Genomic DNA, 23,668 nt, shown 5'->3' with positions numbered 1-23,668 from the left:
AATAAAAAAAAGGAATTTGGGACTCACTCAGAAAATATGAGCTCATTCTGTACCAGGACAAAAATATGGCTAGTCCTGAATGCCAAAGGATACTTTGTTTATGAAATTCGCCTAATCCAATTCCAAATACTGTGCTATCTAAACAAAACTTAGCCTGGCATAATAAGTTACTCTGTACATTAGTTATAATCCAGATCAAACTGGTACTCTTTCTTTACAGGAGTTTCAATTGTTTTATTTCTGCTTATTTTCATCAATTCAGGGTGTCTAGATGCCTTCTGTATCTAAACAAATCAATTGAACCTTAAAGACATTACCCTCTGCTGATTTACGCTTGGATAAAACGAGTATTCAAAAATAGAATCTTGAGTTTTTGTATCACACGAAATATAGAACAATTAACACCTAAATGTTCTTCGTATTCTTCGAGTTTTATACGGGCCACTTTTTTTTTCTTGTATTCGGAAAGGAGAAAAGAGGGGACGAGAACCTGATACTCGGTACAAATTACCGTATTCAGGTGCAGCAAGACTAAAATTGAAATAAGGTTAAATGCAAGAGTAAGCTGAGAAATTGCTTTTTGCGTTTTGAACAATATATGATCCATAGTCATAAAAGACACTTGCGATTCTTTAATTGAAGCTGACTTGACTCTTAGATCTGCATTACAGACTTTGTCAAAAGCATTGCTGACCATTTATATGGACTCTCTGTTTCGACTTGATATCTCAACACTATTATGAATACGAAACAAACCCGTTGAAATGGATTCTCTTCATGCTCTTGTAGGCTTCCGTCATTCTTTTAAAAAGAAATTATATCTGTAACCTCACTGTTCTCCACTGCTCTCATTTATAGGCTTTTTTTTTTAAATTAATGACTTGTATGAATGAGTATGTTATCCATGACTATACACTTTATTGGAAAGAACTATTAAATCCTAGACATTAAGCAGAGCATGAGATACATGAGTAGTATCTGCATTAGGTTACAAGATAGAGTCGAGGATAGATATGAACCACCACATGCTTGATCGACAATATGACCGACCAATACTAAGCTGTGATTAATGCAAATAGTGGATACATCAAATATCATTTTTGTTAAATAAACAACTTAAGCTTTTATTCTACAAAATTTATAGTGTTCATCTATGATGCTTTGCGGAACTTGTTCAAGGATGGAAAGCATATAACTTTTATTTGGTTTCAAAAATCATTAAAAGACATATAATGCAATGAATTTTTCAAGCAGAGATAGCACTGGAAGCTACACTGCAGGAAAAAAAAATTAGAGGCAGTCACAGTGGTTGCGTCACATTATCGAGCAGCATTTTGGCAGACTACCCCCTTCTTTTTTGATTTTTTCGCTCAACTTTTATCCCCACACAACTTTTTTTCAATCAAAATGTCAGTTGCTCGCATTGCTCTTCGCTCCATCTCCTTCAAGGTAAAATAAAACAGCACTATTCATGAAAAAAAAAGACACGACATGACATGCGGCACCATGTTTGTTTTTCTCTATTTGATACTTACATTTCTTATGTTAGCCTGCTGTTCCCGCCATGGCTGCCCGTAGCTTCTCTGCTGCTGCTGTTATGCAAAAGGGTAAGCACATACACAAGTAAGAATAAAGAGTAGGGACTAATCGCGTCTTTGACAGATGTTATTCAAGACTTGTTCATTAAGGAATTGAAGGGTTACAAGCCTGCTCCCATTGTAAGTATACTGTTTACATAGATTCCATGCTAATATAAATATAGGCTGTTGATGAAAACTCTGTCAAGGACTTGAAGCTTCCTCCTGCTCCTGCTGTAAGTTGAGATAGCATGTCTTATTTTTTGTCCATAACTCATTCAAAACAACAATAGGTTCCCGAAGTTGATGCTGATTTGTCTCAACAATTGGCTTCTTATGATGCTGAACCTGAGGAAATCTCTCAATAAATTATTGGACGTACAGAATAAGCCAAATATCCCTTTGAAGCACAGGAAAGCATTGAAGTATGTGTGTGTATAAACAATAAAAAAAACTTTTTCTTTATTCAGAGTGAGGAATATTATTGTAATGAGAAAGAGGGAATAGGATATGGTTAGGTGTATCATTTAACCTATCACCAAGACTTTGGTAGGCTGTATGTACTAGACTTCTTGGGTCATCACCATTGATATCTGCTGACAATTCCCAAAACATAGCACCACCTAACTGGCGTTCTTTAATGTAATCGCATTTTGCTTTTACAACAGCAGGTGTATCATAAGTAATGAACTCTCGAGTCTTTTTGCTATAAGACCACGAAGCAATCTTTTCTTCATCTATGTACTCCTTAGCACCTTCTCGGGGTAAATCTTTATAGTCAAACGATCCTCTATCCCAAGAGCCATCAGGAACACCTTTGTATGTCGAGCCAGGTTTTGAAGCTGTGTTCGAGAAGCCTCTGCCATAAGCGGGCATACCCATCACTAGTTTCTTGGATGGAACACCTGCTTTTTCATAATCTCTAACTGCTTGATCAACATTTAATGGGCCACCATATAGATTGGATTGATGACCTGTCAATTCATCCCATTCGCCTGCAAAATCATACGCCATTAAATAGAAAATATCAACATACTTGGCCATTTCACCTAGCTTCAAAATACGGTAATTCTCTGGCCCACATGGCATGGCAACAGATAACAAGAAGGGTTCTTTTGTTGGATCAACTTTTGCTTGATATTCATCTAATGCAGCACGAAGATCCTTCAACAATAAGACGTAGTTTTCTGAATCCTTTGCATTCTTAGGGAACTCCCAATCAATATCAATTCCATCAAGACCAAGGTTTTGCAAGTGTGAAATTGCTGTTTTTGTAAACATAGCTCGGGATTCTGGAATAGCTGCCAAAGTAGAGAAATTGCCACTCCAAGAGTATCCACCAATACTTAAGGAGACTTTAAGGTGACGATTTTGTTGTTTGAGAAGAGAGAATTGCTTAAGATTACCATGCAGATCTTTGTCATTTTCTTTCCAAGGGTCTAGTACACCATCTACTGTTTTGTCTAGGGATTTGTAAATGTATGCTTTTCTTATGAGTTTAATTTACCCTTTTGGAATTTGATATCTGTATCAGCCCATGGATCCTATCAAAGAGAAATTGTCAGCCCATGTTAAATTTTGTAGTCTACTGTACTCCAAGAATAACACTGCCATCTGTATTGACATTAGCAAAAGCATAAAGAATATGAGACAACTTTTTGGCTTGAAGATCAACTACATAGTGTTTACGCTCATAGATCCCCCTATCAACGATTAGACAAAAAGACTCGAGATGACAAAACCATACCAGTTTACAAAGTAACCGGCAATAATGTATGTTTCACTGGGTTGATCAACAGGCAGTGTATTTTCTGGTATATTGCTGTGTTCAATGGCCTGCTGATACCAGCCAATAGTCAAAAGGATAACAACGATAGGTGTCAATACTGCAAACTTGGCAATACTTTTACAAGAAAACATGTTTTAAGAAAAAGAGAATACTAATCTACTGTGATGTCCAATCATTTGTGCATATGCGTTGTGTAACTTGTTTGTCCCCGAGGCATTGACAACTAAACCATAATATAGACTGTAAAAATATGAATCTAGCTTGCTCTTCTATTGTTTTGAGCTATGGCATACTCATAATGGGAATAGATATAAATTCCTGAGGTCAGAAAACCTCTAGGACTTGTTATGCATTTTTGTATGCTATTTATAAGCCAATTTCATCAAGAAATAGAATGCAATAGATACGCACCAAAGCTTATGATGGTGCATTATGTCCTGAATCTCATACAGTCGACTGCAAATGAGCTTGCTTAGGGGTAGAGGCAAATTTTAAACTAAAAGAAACTAGAAAAAACTAGAATTTATTTTTTCAATACGAATTTTTGTTTTCAGTAAAGTGTAAATATGCATTGAAAATAAGAACTTGTTCTCTATCATTCTTTGGAGTTGTTTGTTTCTTTTACTTCTGGCTAGCATAGTGTGAGACGCTTTAGGCTGCTGTAGTTTTACACAACAACAGCCTCAACCTTTTTTTTTAAAATGATTTTATTTGCCGCACGTATTTTGTAGCACCGTAGGGCTACAAGAAAGAGGTGCTCGACAATGATTTATTGAGAAAATATAAGAGATAAGAAAATTAAAGGTGAAATAGGAACTGTTTAAAATAAAAAAAAAAAAGAAAATCATGCGAAAAAAAAAGAGGGGGAAGTAAGAGAGATGAAGGAATCAGTCGAGACAGTTTGTCTCTTCAGCAGCGCGGCGGGCAACTGCCCGGAGGGTTTGACTAAAGGTTATACTGGCAAGAAAGGGCTCCCTTCGATGGATATTAGTCCAATGGGTCTTCCAAAGCTCTGAGAGTGCAAGAATAAGGAGCGTTTCAACTTCAATGGGACAAGACCTACTGACGTTGATTTCGTCAAAATTCAAGGATTGAAGGGCGGAGGAGATATCGTTGATAGAGATACCAGGCCAAAGGAATTCACGAATAATAGTGTTCCGAAAAATGAGTTTTTCGGGACATTGAAAGAAAAAAATGAAAGACAGTTTCAACTTCTTGACAAAAGGAACAAAGTGGGGTAGGAGCAGTAGAAAGTGCCATGTTGAAGAGAAGGGATCTGGTAGGGACTTTCCCAGTTATCAAACGATAAATGGTGTTATGCATCAAAAAAGTTTCCAAGCAGAAGGAGAGACAAAGAATTGACCAACATCTTCATGCAAAGAGGCCTTCACCAGCGTGGTTTTAAAGGAGTGTCGAGCATATTGAAAATTATTAAATTTAGGGTTTGTGATTGGTAAGCGCAAGGCATGGATAAAGGGATAAAGGCAAGTAGAGCGCTGAATAGCTGGTACGTAGGCAGGATTGTAAAGGTCAAGAGAAGAGGAGACTATACACTGTTGAAAAAAAGGCTCTAGTTGACATCTACCATCATTTACAGCTCTAAGTGACTTTCGGTTAACAAAGAAAAGATCTCGAGGAAGGTTAGCCTCTACAATAGGGCGGAGGAAATGTCTTTGAGGATTGTAGGCATATAAAGCAGAAACAGGTAGATACCGTAGTTTCGGAGACAAAGCATAAGATGTGGAAGGGCGGATGACTACAGAGAAAGGTAGCAAAAGACAATCAATTGAGCTAGGCATGTATGTGTAACTATTGCGTGGAATAAGATCCATAGTACGACAAATCATTGTGGCAGTGTTGGTAGCCATGAATCTAAACGCATGTGGACAAATTCGAGGGAAAAGTAAGCAGATTAAAAGATTGTTCGTTTGAAGCAGTTGGCAGCAATGGTTAACGAAATCATGAACTAAGTTACGTTCTGCTGTTGAGTGTAGGAGTGAGTGAATCCAACGGAAGTATAGTGAGCTTTGTTGGATTTCAAGTTCTAAGACACCTAAACCACCAAATCTCCTAGGGGCGGTCATCAGTTTCCAACTTAAATGAGGAAAAATACCATGAGTAACAAAGGAGGTGATTACAGCTTTGATGGGTTGTAGAATAGCTTTTGTAACAGGTGTTACTCCTAGCAAATACCAGCATTTTGAGAGGATGAACGTATTGGCTACAGTAGCACGTCCTAGTACGGACAAGTTGCGGCTAGCATAAGAGTCAGCGGCTGCTTTCAAAGATCTGATAAAAGAGGAGAAAAAGGCTGTTCGTTGTGAGGAAGATTGGATTTAAAACGGTACCCAGTAAACTGATTGTCTGTGAGAATGGTTTGCAGCAGAGACTCAAGAGCGAAATTGTAAAGAATACAAGAAATTGGATCACCTTGCTTCAAATCACGGCGCTTGGGTATTAGAGTAGATGATAGCTAACCATTCATGTTGATACGAATCTTGTTTTGCTGGAAGAGAAAGTATAGGCAATCGACTAATGTTTCAGGAAAACCAAGGTGCCGTAGTACGAGGGATAGATATTCTAGATTAACCCGATCGTATGCCTTTTTTTGGTCTAGTAGTAATCCTAAATCTTGATCATCTTCATTGTAGTTGAAGGCAACCTTTTTCATCATCATTTGAGTCATCATGTTCAGCAATGAACCTGCCAGGCATAAATCCTAGTTAGTGGCAATTGATCATAGGAGATGCTATCGACATGATGCGCCGGTTAAGTGTTTTAATGAAAATTTTGTTGTCCGTATTGACCAACGGAATTGGTCTATAACTGTTTGCAGACGTCAAATCACCCTTTTCGGAAGCAATACCATCAATGATGTTAGCCAAGAGTTAGGAAAAAGAGACTGTGACAAAGCATCATTGTATATCTGAAAAATAAGTGGCTTTAGGCAAGGGATACGAAGTAAAATTCCAAGAATTTCATAAAGCAAACCATCACTGCCAGGACTATTTTTTCGAGGAGAGTGTTTGCTTGTTTCCAATATTTCATCCCAAGTGAACGGATTGAGCAGTGTGGATGCTTGTTCAGGAGTAATGCGATGATGAACTGAACTCAGAAGTGACCATGCGGTCAGGTTTGTACAAAGTCTTTTAGAAGTCAACCATGAAAGCGGTTATTTCTGCAGTTGTAGAGGCTAGTGTCTATGTTTGTGGGTCGCGAAGTGCAAGAATCGATCTCTGAGAAGAACGAGTAGTAGCTAATCGTTTTAGATAGCCAGCCGATTTTTCTCCTTTTTCACGCCAGACTTTGCCTGCTTTCAACTGATCAATTGCAACCATCTCATCTTGTAGTATACCAAGTAAGGATTCTACTGAAAATAACAAAGACGACAATATAGCTGTATTTTTATACTCTTGAAGGATTATGTTTCGTTTAGATTGCAAACGCTTAATGGTTTTAGTTTTCCAATTAAGTTGATCTAACTGAAATCCTCGGGTGTAGATTTTGACTTGTGCCTTTAACTGATCCCAAATGTCCTAAGCTGAGTTGCTAGACTGTTGACCCAGTGGGTTTTCCTGCTTAGCATACTTTGTTATATGATCTGCAAGACCCTCTCGAAAGGTAGCCAATTTCCTCAGAAATGGATTACCCTTCCAGGATCCCTTTCCCATTGCGGCTGAAGAAAGCTGATAATGGGTCGTCAGTAGAGCATGATCTGTCCAACTGTACTTAACAAAGGATTGTGACATGGATTTGATATTGGATGCATGTGATGATGAACAAAAAATGTAATCAATATGGCTACGATTACCGGTGGTGCCAACAAAGGTAGGTAGCAGTTCATGTTCAAAACAGTCATGGTATAGTGCATATAGTAGATTGTCCCAATCTTTATCTATGTTTGATTGTTTGTGAATGTCATAGTTTAAATCACCAACGACAATGATTGGGATGATGGAAGAACGTAGTTGAGTCATAAGAGCTTGGCTAGCAGCTAAACTTCTAAAGAAGTGGAGTCTACCAGTCCTCTCAGCAGGAGCATAAATATTGAGGATGTACATAATTGGTGAATAAAGATTTTGAGAGCTAGAGACAGAAGCAAGGATGAATCCATTGTCTGAAGCAGTGATCTCTTCATGTTGTTGTATAGCATAATTTAAATTAAATGATACAATGCCGCAATGTTCAGTCCATATACTAGGCTTAACTTGAAGCATAGTATCGAGTATAAATCTGAATTTTAAGGAATTGGTGTGGGTCTCTTGAAAGCAGAATATATCACATTGAGTAGAGCGTATAAATCGAAAGAATAAGGAACGTTTTGTTGAGTCATTTGTTTTGATGAGACCACGACAATTAAGTGTGGCTATCTATAGTTGTTTTTGTGTTATTTTTTAGATTAATGCTGGGTGTAAGCTTTATCTCCTGGAGAATTACCAGAAGGATTGCCTAAACCCATTCTATTCTGTTGCAATAGCCTCAACCTTGTGTACTGCTTCTAAAGAATGCCTGAGTTTAAATCAATACTCTCATGTCATGGACTAAAAGTGTCTACAAACGAAGAGCTATCAAAAAATTGTATCAGAAAAGTTGGTGATGCAAATACGGCGCATTGAATGGTGTAAATAAGCAAGCATGTTTGCTATTAAAATAATGAGATATCTTTCAAAAACATGTTTTCTGTTTTTGAGCTGTAGCATACACTTCTTATAGTGCTTTTGTAAATCTAACACTTTGAGTGTGTTTTATATACTTAGAAAAGCAATTCATACCAAGACATGTTACGTCTAAAATGCCTCTATCAATCGCAAATAGAAAAATAGTGAAAACCGATGATTTGTAAAGAGCAAAATGATGATTTTTTGCTATGTTTTTGCATCAATATGTTCTTTGATGTGTGCTGAAACATAGCAAACTCAAAAAAAGGGAATTAGAAGGCAGAAATGATGGTTCAGCTTGATAAACAGTCGCGCCTGCAGCGGGCTGCCAATCTGCAAGTGGTACTATTATGTTTATCAATTTTATCCAAAAATGACCTGACGCTCAAAATAAGGATGAATTAAGAATCAAAAACATATTAAGTGCGGCAAATCGAGTTATTAGTAACAAAGTATGTATGTTGTTAATATATGTATCACATATTGATTAAAAAGGTAGAAGCGAGATTCTTTGGTATCCTGAGAAATGCATATCGACAATGCATTTCAATGTACGCAAAAAGAAACAAGTGTTGTAATTTAATAAACTTACCTGGATATTGCACAAAATCAAAAAATCATACATCTTAGAATTACTCTTTTTGTGATTGACGTCTGTAATATGACATCATAAAGTTTATGCTTGATACACAAAAAATTCTTGGATTCGTGTGATGAGTATTACTAATATGAAAAGTAGTCATTGATTCGCTGATTACAAACAATCTATGTTTTAGAAGGGAAAAAAGGGCAATCCATATATAGAAAGGGAGCACAAGACTAAATAAAAAAATACATTTTCTGCTAAACTAAATTGTAGCATACTTCCTTATTAGGATTATTTTTGTCTCACTGAGCGAAAACAAGAACGGCAGAAAGAGACCGACAATCGGGAACAGAATACATGCACCTTTTTTCGGGGGGAGTTATCTGAAATTATACAACAGAAGAGCAAAGAGTATTATGAACTTTCTCTGTGAAATATTTTCGATTATCATATCAAATAAAGCAAAATAGGCCTATCAAATCCAAACGCGTGACCGCAGCAGTATTGAAAACAAACTAACATAGAGTGTGTGTACATTTATTATCTAGAATCAAAATAACAGACTCAAAATGACGTTGAATACTTTTAGAAAGATTAATCTAGCTTGTTACAGCTGAAGACAAGTTCCATGGGATGAACGTACTCTGCGCTGCAACTTGAGGAAAAGTATGTAAAGCAACAACGAGAGAGCAGCGATTAAAAATAAAGAAAAGCCTATAATCTAAATACATGAGTCATCTTTAAACGGATTGTCACATAAAATGTGTTTTGAGTGTAATTTAGAGTCATGTCTACTTTTTCTGTCTCTCCGTGTAACTGATCCAGACTGAGTCACCCCCATCATGATTATGGTTCTGAGCATTACTGCATCTATCAGCCAATAGTCGTGGCGATCAGTAACACAATATAGTCTCTCTCTTTTTCTCTTACTGTCTTTTTAATGGTTTCCATGGAAACAATAAATTTTTAGCATCCATGCTTTTACCCGTCACTTTGTATTTATCATCAAGATCCCCGTCACCATCATCTCGAAGCGGACTACAAGGCTTGGTATAAACATACACATGCTGCGGCACCTGATTCTGATGCAGATCAAGCCCTTTTATATAAATACGCCTCTTCTTCTCTATTTTTTTCTTTTTCATCTTTAATTTCAAGTTACCTTTATTTATTCAAAATTTATTTATTTAAAATTTATTTATTTGTTTCAAATGCAACTCACTCGCTCTATGAAAACCAATCAAGTAAACAAGAATGAAGTATTGCGTGTTGTCTTGGATGAACCTCGCATCTATGTTGAAGAATCTCTTGGTTCAGTGATGATCCGAGGTGAAGTCATTGTCAATTTCCTCAAGGACACTCATATTCAAGGTCCCATTGAATTGCTATTTGAAGGCATTCAACGATATCACCCTTGGGCAGGTACGTATATCATTAGCATGATGTGATTGATACTTATCTTTATTTATAGAAATCATGCGAGGAGAAGCATTAGGATCTACAATTGAAACAAAACTGCAAGTCATTGAACTATCTTTATTGCCTCCTAATTCTAAGGGAATCATGCCTGCTGGTGTTCAGCGATTTCCTTTTGAGTTTCCTATACCTGCATCATTGCCAGCCACTATATTTATACGAAATCGAATGGAAATATTCTATCAGCTTAGTGCCGCAATTCGTCGTTCTTCTTCTATTGATCAACAATCTAACTCTTCACAAGATGCCCTGAATCCTATTCAATGGATCGAATGGGCTCGTCGTACCAGTTTCAAAAAGAAATACATTGCTTCAACCACTGTTCGAATTGTACACGCTATAGAATCTTACAACTTGCCAAATCTAAACGATATTGAACAACCTTCCACCGTTGATTCCGCTTCAATTACTGATTCTGCTTCGACCACTGATTCTAACGGTACCTCACAAACCATTCAAGTTCCCTGGAATCGTCGTAGTTTAGATTGTTATCAGTGTACCTTTGATGAACAATATGACCAATTGGCATCTTCATTTACTGGAAAAACCTCAGGCAATTTAGATCAGCCATTAGATGCATTAAACGACGTTCAGGGTGTTCGATACAAAATGAGTGTTGATCGTACTGCTGTTGCTATCGGAACAAGTGTTGGCATTGAACTCATGATTGAACCCACCTTGGCTGATGCTGTTGTCAAGTCTGTCTGCCTTAGGATCACAGAAAGCCGAAAATTTGCTATGAAAGTTCCTGCTGGTCACTCTTGGTCAATAGATGTGCCCAAAACGAAAAGAATTACAGAAGACTCCAAAATGATTTTAAAATGGGCCTATGGCTATCCTCTACTTGAACAGAAAGTTTCCATGTTATGCAACAACAAGAAGGGCGCAACCTGCAGCAAGAAAAAGGGTGAAAAATATGTATACTATTGTACTGAAGATGACTCTGGTCGATACTATTTCGAATCACCACAACCCAATTGCAGCAAAAAGTTCTTGAAGAGAGCAAGTCTGTGCACATTAGACAGCGATCAAAGAAAGAATGTTTGCGAAAATGAAGTAGGCGGTTCTTTTACTGCTTCACCAAAAAACGAAATGATCAATCTCAAGGAACTCAATCAGCCGGTTCGATTGGGTGAATACTTTGGTGGCCGTTTCGTTATGCCTGTTCCTGATTGTTCTAATATTCTGAACCCAAGTATCAATCATGAATCCCTAAAAATTCTTCACTGGATGGAGCTGGTGGTGACTATTGAATGTAATGGTAAACTGTTTGAATTGACGATGAACGCTTCTTCCCGTATGCTTGACTGTCGCTTAGTAGCCGTAGACGATGAATGCCAAACTATTCTGCCTCCTCCTCCCACATATGAGCCTGGTGATGATAATTTCTACAACAGTTCTTATTCCCCTAAAAGCACTTTTTGGGAACAACGTGAACCCATTACTTTAGCAACAGGTTGGGGATCTTGTATGCCTTGTCCTTGCGAACACAAAAAGATGAAAGATAAGATCAAGTTATACAAAAGCCTTTTCAACAAAAACAACAATAGCAACAGCAAGTGCAATAGTGCAAGTAGTAGCAGTAGTAGCAGTGCTAGCATCACAGAAAACTCATTAATGCTCTTGCCAGAATGGGGACCACCTCCAAGCTACTCAGAAAACTAATTTATCTATTTATTTATTTATTTATGACAGTGTATATGCCTTTATTTTATGTTATTTACTTTATACCCAAATTATGTATTATTTTAATAAATTTGTTATACCAAAAAGACTGTAGACAGTCTTTATGACTCATTACACATAATAAGCATATAAGTCTGAGTTTGCAATGGAGTATTGTTACATAGATATTACAAGAAAGCAGTTCTAGGCACTGCCCTACTTGTGTCTTTCAATTCGACGGCATCATGCTCTCTATCATCTTCGTCGTCATCCAAAAAGGCAGAAGATGCATCCAAGACACTTTCTCGGTTTTCAACTTCAGTATAGCCCCTATTTTGTAAAGGTGAATTAGGATAATTCGTCAGTGTTTCCCAGAGATAGATCAGACTGAAGGCAAAGACAAAAACAATAAAGCCGAATGATAGTAAAACATTGCAATACGAGCTAATATCAATGCCCTTGATAGTAAGAAGAGCAAGTTGTTGTTCAGTAGCACCCATAAATAACAAACCAGCTAGCATTAACGTCTACGCAAAAAAAAAAAAAAAAAAAAAAAAAAAAAAAAAAAATGAGAAGGAGTTGAGTCAAGATGTTTTTATCAAAAAATAACTTACAAGAGGAGGAAGGTATTGCCAGGGAGAAATTTTGTCAAATTCACCTTGTTTCCAAACAAAGCAAATCTCAATGATTCTACTTAGGCCACCAGCCATGAGCATGTAACCAAAATAAGAATGAATGGCGCCACTATTGGGTACATGTTGTGCATGGCCCTGGAATGCAACTGCTGTCAAAATGATCAAAACAGAAGGAACCACAGATCTTTTCCCATTTCTACTCAAAACAATGCCAACAATACCAGCAGCCCACCAGATAATGCCCATGGATGTATGTTGATAATCGCCATGATTCCATGGCTGTCCCCATCTAGAAGAAACTGTTACACAAACATGTTTTGCATTAAAGCGTTTTACCTATGTTCTGTAAATGTATTCACAATACCCCATAGCATAATAACCCAGCTATCATACCATTCTTGACTCTTTCCGTTCCGAAGCAACCAGGGTCCACCTACACGAAGTGATAGTAAAAGCAAAATACCATAGGCTACAAATGAAGAACCCATAATGAAATGGGCCAAACATTGTCCGCTTGATTCTGTTCTGTACATCAGTAAACATCAATGATGGCTCAATCTTACCTCCATAACAGAAACCAAGAGAGGCGATGACACCTAAAACGATCTGCACATAACCAATGACAGGTATGAGTGCTCCGAGAATCTTGTGTATCTTTGTTAATAAAGGTCTAATTCTACCCAGAAGACCTTTTTCTATATGAAGTTTGAGATAGACGCCTAACAAAAATTGTGATACAACAAGCCAAATCACAATATCAGCAAACCAACGATGAGCAATGTGAGGTTCCTGTGGTTGGTGAATAACAACATTCTTCTTTTTAATTTGTAGTATTGCTTACATAGTTTCTTCCATTATGCGCGTGTGCTAGAAATAAGCCAACGATAAAGAGGGCTGTAGCTAATATCTGAACAGGCACATGCCATTTATTTCTTGCTAACCCTAGCACCATTCCCAATGGATAAAGCATGCCAAATGCTATTTGTATATTAATAACTCTCTATATGCAAAGAAGAAAGAGACTCACCTGTAACCATAAACGCAATATGAAGTGTCATAATAAGACCAATAGGTTCGTCTGTAGCTGCACTGTTTTCAAACAAGGAAGGGTCTAGGTTATGGCTATGGCCCATACCAGAACCATGTTCGTGTTCAGACATAGTTGCAAAGAAAAAATAAAAAGAAGAAAAATATTTTCTATCAAAAGAAAAAAAAAAAGGGCCATTATTCCACTGTATGTCAGGATGATTGATGGCCCGCTCAAAAATCACCCAAATTAAATTCTTAGTAGTGGAACACTTTTATTTTAATGATACAATCTCGGTTGAATTAGTCTTGTAAGTAAACAAAATCTTTTTCAGAGAAGCAGCGTATTCCATGACATGAGAAGCTTGTTCTTCTGTACTGACTGTATCGATATGGCGAATATCAATCGTATTCAGAAAAGTGAGTTGCTGTACCAAATTGTGCACCGAATTTACTTTTATCTGATTGCACCATTGCAGTATAATATGTTCCAAGTAAGGCAAGCCATGAGCGATATTCTCGACAGTCTTTTCATTGACCCAAGCACAATAAGAAAGATCCAAATAACGTAATTGGGCAACCCATACATTTGTGCTGTGAAACATGTTATCTAAATGATTTGAAGTATCAAAAGCCAAACAAGGCTTGATCATTGTATTGCTCAAGTTTAAACATTTCAATTGCTGGCGACTTGCTTCACCAATCCACTGAATCACTTCGTTTGATAGTGTACAGTCTGTTAAAATGAGTGTATGTAACCAAGAAACATTGTTTTTTATCAATGGCAAGATAGACTCTGGTGACAATCGAGTGCATTTAGCCAAGTTGAGTTGCCGAATATTGGTTGCATACATCAAAGTATCCAATGTGCGATCTGTGACGTATCCATGGACATGTGTAAGATCCAAGCATTGAACATAAGACTGTGTTCTTTGCGAAGCCCATTGAATAAACAGATTCAATTGTTTTTCTGTCTTTATGATCAAATGTTTATACAGTCTAACATTGGCGAGAATATTCCAATACCGGTTGATAACAGCAATTTTCTTTAGGTCTTTAATAGACAAAAAGCTCACTACTTTGATTGCAACTTCAAACGGTAATGTTTCCATAAATAAATAATAATAAAAAAAAAAAAAAAAAAAGAAATAAATATGACGCTTCGTTTACAAGGTTTAAAACAGCTTAAGTGAGACACCAATAGGTTTATTATGTCTAAATAGAATCTTACCTCAATCAGAGCGTCGTAAAAAGCCAATAGAGAATCCTTGATAAAATATCATGGCTGGGTGGTTGATTGTTTGCATAAATGGCGGTAAAATAAGTGTAGATTGGTGTAGTGTATTTACAAGTTGATGACAAACATCATCAGGATAAATCAAATGATCTGTTGACTTATCTTTAGACCACAGTTGAATGTATTTACGAGCTTGTTCAGTAGGTTCTTTACAGCTCAAATACATTACTTTGATCACTCTTTGTCTTTGGAGTGTTTCTTTATCGTGATTAAAGATAATGTTTGTATCCCAATTAAACAACCATATCTAAAGAAGTTAGATACGATGGAATTTGGTTAAAACAAGACTTACGAGTGAATAGATTTGCTCATTCTGTCTACCTTGAATCAAAAATTTATGAGTAGCATGAATCTTTGCTGCATTGACTAGATCAGAGATGAAAAAGTCTGTAAATACAGGTTGTTCCACAGGTGTTGGTATAGGAGTTACAGAATATTTAAAAAGTTTGACTGCCAGCAGTTGTAATAGTTGATTTTCTTGACAATACTGCCCTTCACCAATCGCATGATGACACTTTGAACAGTTGATAGCAATCCATTTTGTCAGTGTGCCTTTGTCCCACTAAATAGTAGATATGAGTATGTTTGGCATGGTAGTAGTTTTAATAAATAAAAAGAGATATAGACTTGCTCTCAACAAACTGTTGAATGCCATGATTTAATCTTGGATTTTTGTATCGGTCAGCGATGGTATCTACTTCATCGTCGACCTTCTTAAAATCCGTATATGAATATTATTTGGAAAAGTACTTACATCTTGTCTATCTGCTACAGCCTTGTTGACTTCTATAGCATTTGTTGCGATATTATTAGGATGCAAAAGAAAGTATGTGGTGCCTACTAGAATCACATTGGACCTTGCTAAAATAGGTCTCATGCGAGATTTATGTTCTTCTGGCTTTGTTTCATGACAAATCCAACACTCAACTAGTTCATACCAATGCTCTGATGGTAGATCCTTAGCTTGATATGTGATAGCATTGTCTATAAGAGAAGCAGCACAATGTTGACAATGTAGCTGCTTGGGAGTCACATCTTTTGATGACCACCACTCTTTGACTTCATTTTGTTGTGAGCGTAAAAGTGAGGGAGATTTGAGTAGCGAGAGTTTGATTTCCCAGGGAACAAGACCATTGCTATCAGTAAAGGCATCGTTGGGTTGAGCTATCACAAGGTTTTGTGTAGATATAAATGTATTGACCAAAGAAAGGTCTGCTACTATTGTATCTTTTAAAGTCAAGACATTATCTTTTATTTGAAGTGTTTGAGCAACATCACATGATGCGTCTACCAAAATAGTAGCGCGCAAAACATTGATATTGCTCAATTCTTCAGCATAAAAAGGAATCATTGAGAAAAAGAACGCGTTTTTAAGAAAAAATTTTCATTTATCGATGGGTGTGCCTTAAGTTAAATGACGTCACGGGAAGATGTTACATTGTACATCTGCATGATTTGATATTCACATAACAATTTTTTTTTATTATTCATGTATGAAATTATTCTTCAGCAGTTTTCTTTTTGTGTATGGTTCAATATATAGATGTGTGTATGTTTACGTTTTTTTTTGAGGTATCGAAAGAAGGAAAGAATTACAAACGAGTCTAGAAAGAAAGTAAAAGAATGTGATAGGGTGAAGGAAAGGACAAATGCATTCTCTCTTTTTTGGAAGCATAAAACAGCGTACATGATAGTGTGGGGATTCTATGAAGAAAGAATTAGTAGTATGTCGAACGGTTAAACAATGTTGGTCATGATATTGTTTACAGCTGCTTGTACTTCAGTTGTTCTGGGCTCAAGTTGTAAACTACGTTCGTAGAGCTGTTCAACGTCGTGTGTTATATCCAAGTAGGCCTTGATGAAATCTTGCATTTCTGGAATTGTATGGAAATTATAGGCAAAGTTTTGGAATTGCTTAAGTTCACGAATGACTTCAGCTGCCTTTTGTCTCTTTGCAAAGTTGATTAGGTTGTTACATTTAGGCAAAAAGTCTGGGTTGCCATCTTCAATAAAGGTCAAGTCTTGCAAGTAAATACCCAAGAATGGAATACAAGGAGGGTTGACTGAATGAACAATTTCTCTGTAATCAGCAAAATTGCGATTGGCACCCATCAATTTGCGGATTTGAGCCAAGGTTTGAGTAGTGCTTCTACTGCTTGCCATCCATGTCTTCTTTAATCTGCCTACTGCACTGTTATCAAAAGCAGATAGAATAGCCATACAAGTATTGAAATTGTTCATGCTACGACAATGCTAAAGATAAAAAAAAAAATTTAAAAATCAAAGATATGTTTTCATAAGACTTACATCAGCAACCTGAACCCAGTATTTAATAACAATGGCACGCTTTTTGGCCTCCTCATAAGATAAGATACTGTCTGTAACCCAAGCAGTCATCTGATTACAGTATTGAATTGATTGCTTGATATTGATAGCAACAGAGCCATCAGCACCTTCGCGAGACCAAGCTTTACCGAGTAATTCAATAGGTCGAATACTACTATAAAGTTTGAAATCCAAAATACTCAACTGTCTAGCCATTTCGAGTGGATCTGTTTCCAAAAGTTGAATATTAGCCATATTCTTGGGATAGATGGGATCAGGACCAGAAATAGCATTGGGTATAATCTTCTTCATTTCTCCTCTTGAGCTCAATTCAATACGCTTCTTGATAAGATTTAATAGTTGATTGGCAGCAAAAGAAGATGTATCGCGAATATTAGTGTTAGTAAAATGTTCAAGTCGGCCCAACAAGGGCTCGTCTTCATCAATATAGTAGTTTTCCAACCAGTTCTTCATGACATTGAAAACTCTAGACAAAGAGTTAAACACATATTCTCATATTTTTTTTCTTTCTTTTACCTCAAACGAATCAGTTTTTGCTTACGTTCAGTCCATATTTCCAATTCGTTTGGTGTTAATCGGTCAGGTGGAAGAAGATTATAACGAGCTTCCAATAGACTCACAAACTCTTCAGTGGTACAGAAAGAGCGATATGTAAGCAAAAAGGTAGCAATGAAGTTTGTATCTAAATAATGCTATGTCAGTAAGGGGAAAAAAGGAGGGGAGGGGGACAATGGACACTTACCAAGCGTATCATGAATTGTTAAGCGTTCTACAAGAGCTGCTAATGTTCCACCCTTAACAGTGTTATCTGAGCCAAATTCAATTTCATCTGGGTGGTGATCATTGCCCAATACATCATTAGATTCAAAAGAACGATCGTCTGTACGAATACTTTGTTGGCGCATACGAGAAGCAAGATCACCTGTTCCTTTGAAAGAATTGACAATGGAATTATTTGAGCTGACAAAAGAAGCAATTGTGCCACGACGCATGCCGAATTCACTGCCATCAAGTTCTGAGAAACCATCTTGGCTACGTGGACTAAGTTGGCCCTGATGGTCAAAATGACTTGTTCCATTGTCATTGACAGAGGGTTTTCTTATAGGGATGATAGAGGAAGCTGTAGGTGATACAGTAATGAAATCATCTCGGACAGCACCCATCGTACGCTTTCTTTCGTTCACCATGTCAACCACACTCTGCTCGATACTTCTAATGGCATCTTCTACACTGACAATCGACTGATTGATTGTCTGAACTGCTTTGCCGAGACTTACATGTATATCTGTCAGTGTTTGGATAGCACCAAACAATTGACCTATCGCTGTGTATAAGCTTTGACGGCTGATACGGTAATTTGAGATAGAAGGTGCATGAAGATCAATACTATCAAGACTGATTTCATCTAAGACACCAATGTACTGACTGATTTGACTGGACAGGCTACGAAACATAGAAACAGCATTTGTTCTCTCCTCATGAAATTCAACTGATGTCTCTTTCTGGGCCTTTTTCAAAACGGCTGAACCAATAAGAGAAAGCTCCTCTGTTGATCCATAAATCTGATGTGAATAGGCTTGTAAATTGAGTACAAGATCTTGATTGAGTAAATACTTGGCCTTTTGAACAAGCGATGTGTTGAGTTCGGTACTATGAGTCAAAAAGCCTTTCTTTTCCTCTGCATTGATGCTCTTAGAGCTGTGGTTACGTTCAATCGATGGGCCATTTGTGTTTGTCTTACAATGATTGTTGGTAGCTGTGGAAGGAGGATCATAAGGAAGTTGCGTGATATCATCAAGTAGTCTTGGATTTACAAAACTGACAGTGACATTGCGTTGTTGGCAAAGCGTGACAAAGTTTCTTACTGCTACCAACACATCATTCGCATCCCGTTGCACTTTTTGAAAGATAGTTGGAATAGAAGCAGAGAATTCAGAGATCTCAGAACCCATTTTAGAAGACAAGACAAGCTTAGAAAGGGAAGACATGACAGCACGTCGAGGTTCTCGGAAGATTGGGTTCTGTAATAACTGAGCATCTTTTTCCATGGAGCGAGAAGCATAGAGCATGAGACGCACACTCTCTACAATAAGAGCAGTTTTAGGCTGGAGTTCTTCATGCAATCCTTTTTGAGCGGCATTTGCCAATTGATGAATAGAAAAAGCAATGTCAGAAGCTAATTTGTGCCACGTTAATTCTTCAACAGGTGTTGCATCTTCTTGAATAGAAACTCGATGCATAGCAGCAAGGTGAGCAGGATATTCTTCTTCACTTTCTTCTTCATCTTCTTCGTCCTCCTGTTCTTCTTGTGATTTTTTCTAATAAAGAATAAGCATTTATTACAACAGTTTGAACTTACCAAATGGCCAGTTTCTTTGTCGATCTCTTCATAGTCCCAAGTAGTTTCTTGAGTAACCAAATTACAGTAGTAAATTCTGCCTTGAGGCGTCTTTCTTTCAACCCAATTGTCCATAAGCTATTATAAGCATGAGAAAGATAAACTTTTTTTTCCTATTGTTATACCTCTTTAGTCGTGGTAATTGTCTTATCTGCAGCTGTGTTATAATCTGGTTCTCTTGATTGGTCAGACAGAAAACTGTCTCGCTGGCTTCTTAAATTACTATCGTGATCTGCAATGATATTCTCAGAATCAAAGTTGTTGTTGAAGCCTGGATGTTGGTTCAAGATTTTGCCTGTATTTTCATTATAATAAAACCAAGATTGGCCATCTTCTGCCATTTGAATTGTCCAACCATCAGGGAGATTGGCATTATTTCTGCTGACTTCAGAACTATTTGAGCTATGGATAGAAGATGCCACTCGATTTGAATCAATATAGTTTTGTAACATTGGTGGATGAGGAGGAAGCATAGCGTCTGGTGGTGGTGGTGGCCGAGAAAGGACGGCTGCTTCATCTAATATGACTTCGACATAATTGCTAGGAAACCAGCCTCGCTTTCCATTACACCTAGAGATACAATAGTCAGTTTCGAGTGTTTATAACAAAGCGATCTTTACCATCCGTCCCACCAACCTGATTCCAACTTGGCAAGGACGTCTATCACATCGTCTTTCTTGAAGCTTAAAGAAGAGTGTTCTTCAGAATAATAAGGATAAAGGGCTCTAACTCGACATATTATCTTTGGTGGCAGTGGTAAAGAAGTCATTTGTTAAAGAAAAGGAATGGATAAAAATAGCGAAGAAAAAAAATTATTTGTGTTCATTTTCTTGAAAAATACTATAAAAACGGGAAAAGAAAAACTCAATTTATACACATATATACATACATACCTACATTTACACACATCACGCACACACATCCATACTTTTACACTCTATAAAAAAAAGGACATACACGCACAGCCTTTTTTTTTTGGTATTAGACTCTATTTTTCTTTTAACAAAATACTTTATCATTTAGAGATTTGTATTACTTTTTTTATCTTCTTAGTGTAACATCTTTACATTTATTTATCATTTAGTGTGCTTGATTGCTATATTTACCATATTTACCATACTAACATTGTGGTCTTTGCGTCCATGCATTAATAGGCTATTTACTTGTCTGTTACGAGTTACTAAATAAGGTTGTCAAGCAAGCGATTTGATATACTGTCTAGACAAGGATATACCAGATATGCATGGATCGGGAACCTTATTTTTGCTATGCTGACAAAAGAAAAAGTATTTCTTAAAAGACTAATGTTCCTTGGGTATGGTGTCATGCTGAGATAATCCTATTTTATAACTTAAAAGAACGCTTAACATTGAGACAATATGGACACCCCTAACTATGCTTAACTAATTCGTGTTTCTTTTGCTTTACTTGTTGTAATTAGAAGTAGGAAACATACTAAGTGAATGACAGCTAAAGTCATTTAACATTTGCCTATAGCTTTTTGTTAAGTACCTTCAAGAGAAACTGAGGAGGGAGGGATTTGTAGATGTAAACATTGTCTTGGCTTAACAGGGTTTTTTTTTTATAATAAAATCTTGATAGAATGTGAACCTCTATTCCACTGAGTTCTAACCAAAGCTTTACCCCAAGTGTTCTCTATGCAAAAATATGCTGACTTTTAACCAAAAGGAAACAATTACGACTCTAATAAACGTTTTCAGCCTAAATAAATGCTTTGTTTTAGTCTTGGCTTGTTTAATTTTTTCTCTCATTTTTATCAAATTCACTTCAAAATAGCTTCATTATGATCATAACAAACTCGAGTCAAGAGTTCGCTCGATTAACAACAGACGAAGAGTTTGCAGATGGCCATGGAGCACAAGTTCAAAGTAACACACCCGAACAAATATTAGACGGCCTTTTATCAAAAGTGGGATACGGACTATTTCAAAAGAAACTATTGGTACACTTAAACGAATCCTCTCTTAGATTATTGATTGTTTTTCATATAGATATTATGCGGATTTGGATGGTTAGCAGACAACGTAAGTTATCAAAAAAAAAAAAAAAGTGTACCTAATCTAACTTGATTTGTTAGATGTGGCTTCAGGTCTGTGTTTTTTACTTATCACTTTGCCGTTTATTAACGAGATGTGTTTAGACAATAGCCATTATTCTTCCAAGAGTACAAGGTTACTATGCAAAGCAGAGATAAATACTAATACTTTATTTTTTTAGAGCATTACAGTGTACCCGATAAATGGATTGGCACTTTATCGAGCTCGCTTTTTGCAGGAATGACATTTGGCGCCTTTTTTTGGGGTTCCTATTCCGATTCAAGAGGAAGAAAGCTGCCTTATACAATGACACTAGCTATCACCACACTGTTTGGATTGATTTCCAGTTTTACATTTAATTTCGCAAGCTTATGTTTTACACTTTTTTTTCTTGGGTTCGGTGTGGGTGGCAATATGCCTACAGATGGTAACTTTTAAAGAAAAACATGGGTATGCGCTAAAGATGATTCATGTAGGTGCGTTATATCTCGAATTCTTGCCTAGAGAATACCATTATCTCTTAACATTTATGTCTGTATTCTTTTCATTTGGAGCTGTGTTTGCTTCTGTCTTGGGCTACATGATATTGCCTAATTGGAGTTGCCCAGAAACAGCAGAGCCATGCGATGTACAGACACAAAACAAAGGCTGGCGAATCTTATTGTTCTCTGTCTCGGTGGTCACGTTTGTCATGCTCCTTTTACGCAGCTTATGGGTCAAGTTGCCAGAGACACCCAAATTTTTAATGAGCCAAGACAGACATAACGAGACAATTATTGTATTACAAGACATTGCTAAAATCAATGGTGGAAGTGTTCAAATTGAACGAGAAGAATTACCGGATATGCGAAGGAGACATCCAAATTCGCCACCCCAAGGAATGAATGACGATGACTATGACTTGTCACAAACGAATCATATGGATGATAATGAGGATGATGTAAATCGGGTCTTATTATCAAGTGGACAACATGGGGTAGAGGAGATTGTGATAGAAGAAAAAGAAAAAGGACAAGCACTTAGGTCATTATTGAGTCCACAATGGAGAAGAACAACACTTTTGATCTGGGCTATTTGGACAATTACTTCAGTTGCCTATACAATGTTCAATGTGTTTTTGCCAAAATTCCTTGAAACATTAGGATTTGAAGGAGAAGCAATGCCTTCAAGAGAACAAGTGTACTGGGATTACATGATTTATTCATTGGCTGGTGTGCCTGGCTCAGTAGTAAGACAAACGATACATGTTAATATTTGATTTATCAAGCGTATATAAATATATAGATTGCTTCTTGGTTGATTGAGACAAGGTTAGGTAGAAAAGGAACAATGGCAGTATCAGCTTTTGGTTCTTCTCTTTCGTTGTTTATCTTCTCCATCATTAGCTCTCGTTTTACTATGGTCATATCCTCTTCTGCTGTATCATTCCTAGCAACATTACTATACGCAGTCATCTATGGCTACACACCGGAAGTGTTTGATACCAATGTACGAGGAACTGCAGTTGGAACTGCCTCTGGATTAGGCAGAATTGCAGGTATTGCTAGCCCCATTGTCAGCGGTATCCTGCTTACAATCAATACATCATTGCCTCTCTATGTCAGTGTCATTGGTTTCGGTATCGTGAGTTTATGTGTAGTGCTTTTGCCATTTGAAACAAGAGGTATCAAGTCCCCCTCTATGTAAACCCATTTGTATTTTTATAATAAAAACAAGCGTCAATACTATAAGCAGTTGCTCATCAAAGAATGGCTTGTGATTGAGAGTATACGCCTTTTTCTGAAGTCTTTGATCCTTTTTTCTTATTGTAAATGCACTGGCGTTTCTGTAGCTTCTAGTCTAGCAGTTTTTTGTGTGCACTTTTTGCTAAGACAAGAAAGATTATTGTAGAATGAAATAAAAAAAGCTAGCATACTTTAAAGCTAACATTTTGAGTGTGTTTTATATACTTAGAAAAGCAATTCATACCAAGACATGTTACGTCTAAAATGCCTCTATCAATCGCAAATAGAAAAATAGTGAAAACCGATGATTTGTAAAGAGCAAAATGATGATTTTTTGCTATGTTTTTGCATCAATATGTTCTTTGATGTGTGCTGAAACATAGGAAACTCAAAAAAAGGGAATTAGAAGGCAGAAATGATGGTTCAGCTTGATA

The 23,668-nt window shown here is 36.9% G+C and overlaps 8 protein-coding genes across 8 annotated transcripts; 3 read left to right on the top strand and 5 right to left on the bottom strand.

Moving 5' to 3' along the window:
* Positions 1 to 1,374: 1,374 nt before the first annotated feature.
* On the top strand, positions 1,375 to 2,022 carry B0P05DRAFT_540406 (ATP synthase complex subunit H-domain-containing protein). Its single transcript, XM_051578060.1, has 5 exons — positions 1,375 to 1,449; positions 1,550 to 1,607; positions 1,663 to 1,718; positions 1,763 to 1,813; positions 1,871 to 2,022. Exons 1-5 carry the CDS (start codon positions 1,408 to 1,410, stop codon positions 1,943 to 1,945), a joined length of 282 nt encoding a protein of 93 aa, XP_051435260.1. The 5' UTR covers positions 1,375 to 1,407; the 3' UTR covers positions 1,946 to 2,022.
* Positions 2,023 to 3,497, bottom strand: B0P05DRAFT_509549 (chitinase; the record flags this gene model as incomplete). The annotated part of the gene is made up of 4 exons (XM_051575588.1): positions 2,023 to 3,040; positions 3,085 to 3,121; positions 3,172 to 3,280; positions 3,325 to 3,497. The coding sequence occupies 4 exons, from the start codon at positions 3,495 to 3,497 to the stop codon at positions 2,040 to 2,042; spliced, it is 1,320 nt and encodes a 439-aa protein (XP_051435259.1). The 3' UTR covers positions 2,023 to 2,039.
* Positions 3,498 to 9,765: 6,268 nt separating this feature from the next.
* On the top strand, positions 9,766 to 11,768 carry B0P05DRAFT_540400 (uncharacterized protein). Its single transcript, XM_051578059.1, has 2 exons — positions 9,766 to 10,032; positions 10,082 to 11,768. The coding sequence occupies exons 1-2, from the start codon at positions 9,822 to 9,824 to the stop codon at positions 11,749 to 11,751; spliced, it is 1,881 nt and encodes a 626-aa protein (XP_051435258.1). The 5' UTR covers positions 9,766 to 9,821; the 3' UTR covers positions 11,752 to 11,768.
* Positions 11,769 to 11,939: 171 nt separating this feature from the next.
* On the bottom strand, positions 11,940 to 13,546 carry B0P05DRAFT_579120 (uncharacterized protein; the record flags this gene model as incomplete). The annotated part of the gene is made up of 5 exons (XM_051581904.1): positions 11,940 to 12,278; positions 12,366 to 12,675; positions 12,723 to 12,819; positions 12,950 to 13,105; positions 13,414 to 13,546. 5 exons carry the CDS (start codon positions 13,544 to 13,546, stop codon positions 11,940 to 11,942), a joined length of 1,035 nt encoding a protein of 344 aa, XP_051435257.1.
* A 62-nt stretch (positions 13,547 to 13,608) lies between these two features.
* On the bottom strand, positions 13,609 to 14,548 carry B0P05DRAFT_540398 (uncharacterized protein). The gene has a single exon (XM_051578058.1). It carries the CDS (start codon positions 14,522 to 14,524, stop codon positions 13,688 to 13,690), a length of 837 nt encoding a protein of 278 aa, XP_051435256.1. The 5' UTR covers positions 14,525 to 14,548; the 3' UTR covers positions 13,609 to 13,687.
* Positions 14,549 to 14,568: 20 nt separating this feature from the next.
* On the bottom strand, positions 14,569 to 16,061 carry B0P05DRAFT_540395 (HECT-like ubiquitin-conjugating enzyme-binding-domain-containing protein; the record flags this gene model as incomplete). Its single annotated transcript, XM_051578057.1, has 3 exons — positions 14,569 to 14,956; positions 15,002 to 15,271; positions 15,464 to 16,061. Coding segments are annotated over 3 exons (1,180 nt in total), but the record flags the coding sequence as incomplete, so codon positions are not given.
* A 302-nt stretch (positions 16,062 to 16,363) lies between these two features.
* On the bottom strand, positions 16,364 to 20,278 carry B0P05DRAFT_80028 (ras guanine nucleotide exchange factor domain-containing protein). Its single transcript, XM_051583866.1, has 7 exons — positions 20,090 to 20,278; positions 19,579 to 20,023; positions 19,415 to 19,531; positions 17,798 to 19,373; positions 17,572 to 17,737; positions 17,017 to 17,521; positions 16,364 to 16,962 (listed from the first exon to the last, which is right to left on the bottom strand). Exons 2-7 carry the CDS (start codon positions 19,924 to 19,926, stop codon positions 16,447 to 16,449), a joined length of 3,228 nt encoding a protein of 1,075 aa, XP_051435254.1. The 5' UTR covers positions 19,927 to 20,023; positions 20,090 to 20,278; the 3' UTR covers positions 16,364 to 16,446.
* An 896-nt stretch (positions 20,279 to 21,174) lies between these two features.
* On the top strand, positions 21,175 to 23,617 carry B0P05DRAFT_603729 (major facilitator superfamily domain-containing protein). The gene is made up of 7 exons (XM_051583300.1): positions 21,175 to 21,416; positions 21,466 to 21,498; positions 21,552 to 21,563; positions 21,615 to 21,645; positions 21,692 to 21,937; positions 21,987 to 22,738; positions 22,795 to 23,617. The coding sequence occupies exons 1-7, from the start codon at positions 21,258 to 21,260 to the stop codon at positions 23,194 to 23,196; spliced, it is 1,635 nt and encodes a 544-aa protein (XP_051435253.1). The 5' UTR covers positions 21,175 to 21,257; the 3' UTR covers positions 23,197 to 23,617.
* Positions 23,618 to 23,668: the final 51 nt, after the last annotated feature.

This window comes from Gilbertella persicaria (assembly GCF_025201335.1).
Source record: "Gilbertella persicaria strain CBS 190.32 chromosome Unknown B0P05scaffold_18, whole genome shotgun sequence".
Classification (NCBI taxonomy): Eukaryota; Fungi; Mucoromycota; class Mucoromycetes; order Mucorales; family Choanephoraceae; genus Gilbertella; species Gilbertella persicaria.
The sequence above is the reverse complement of the archived record's forward strand: the minus strand, read 5'-3'. Positions and strand labels throughout refer to the sequence as shown.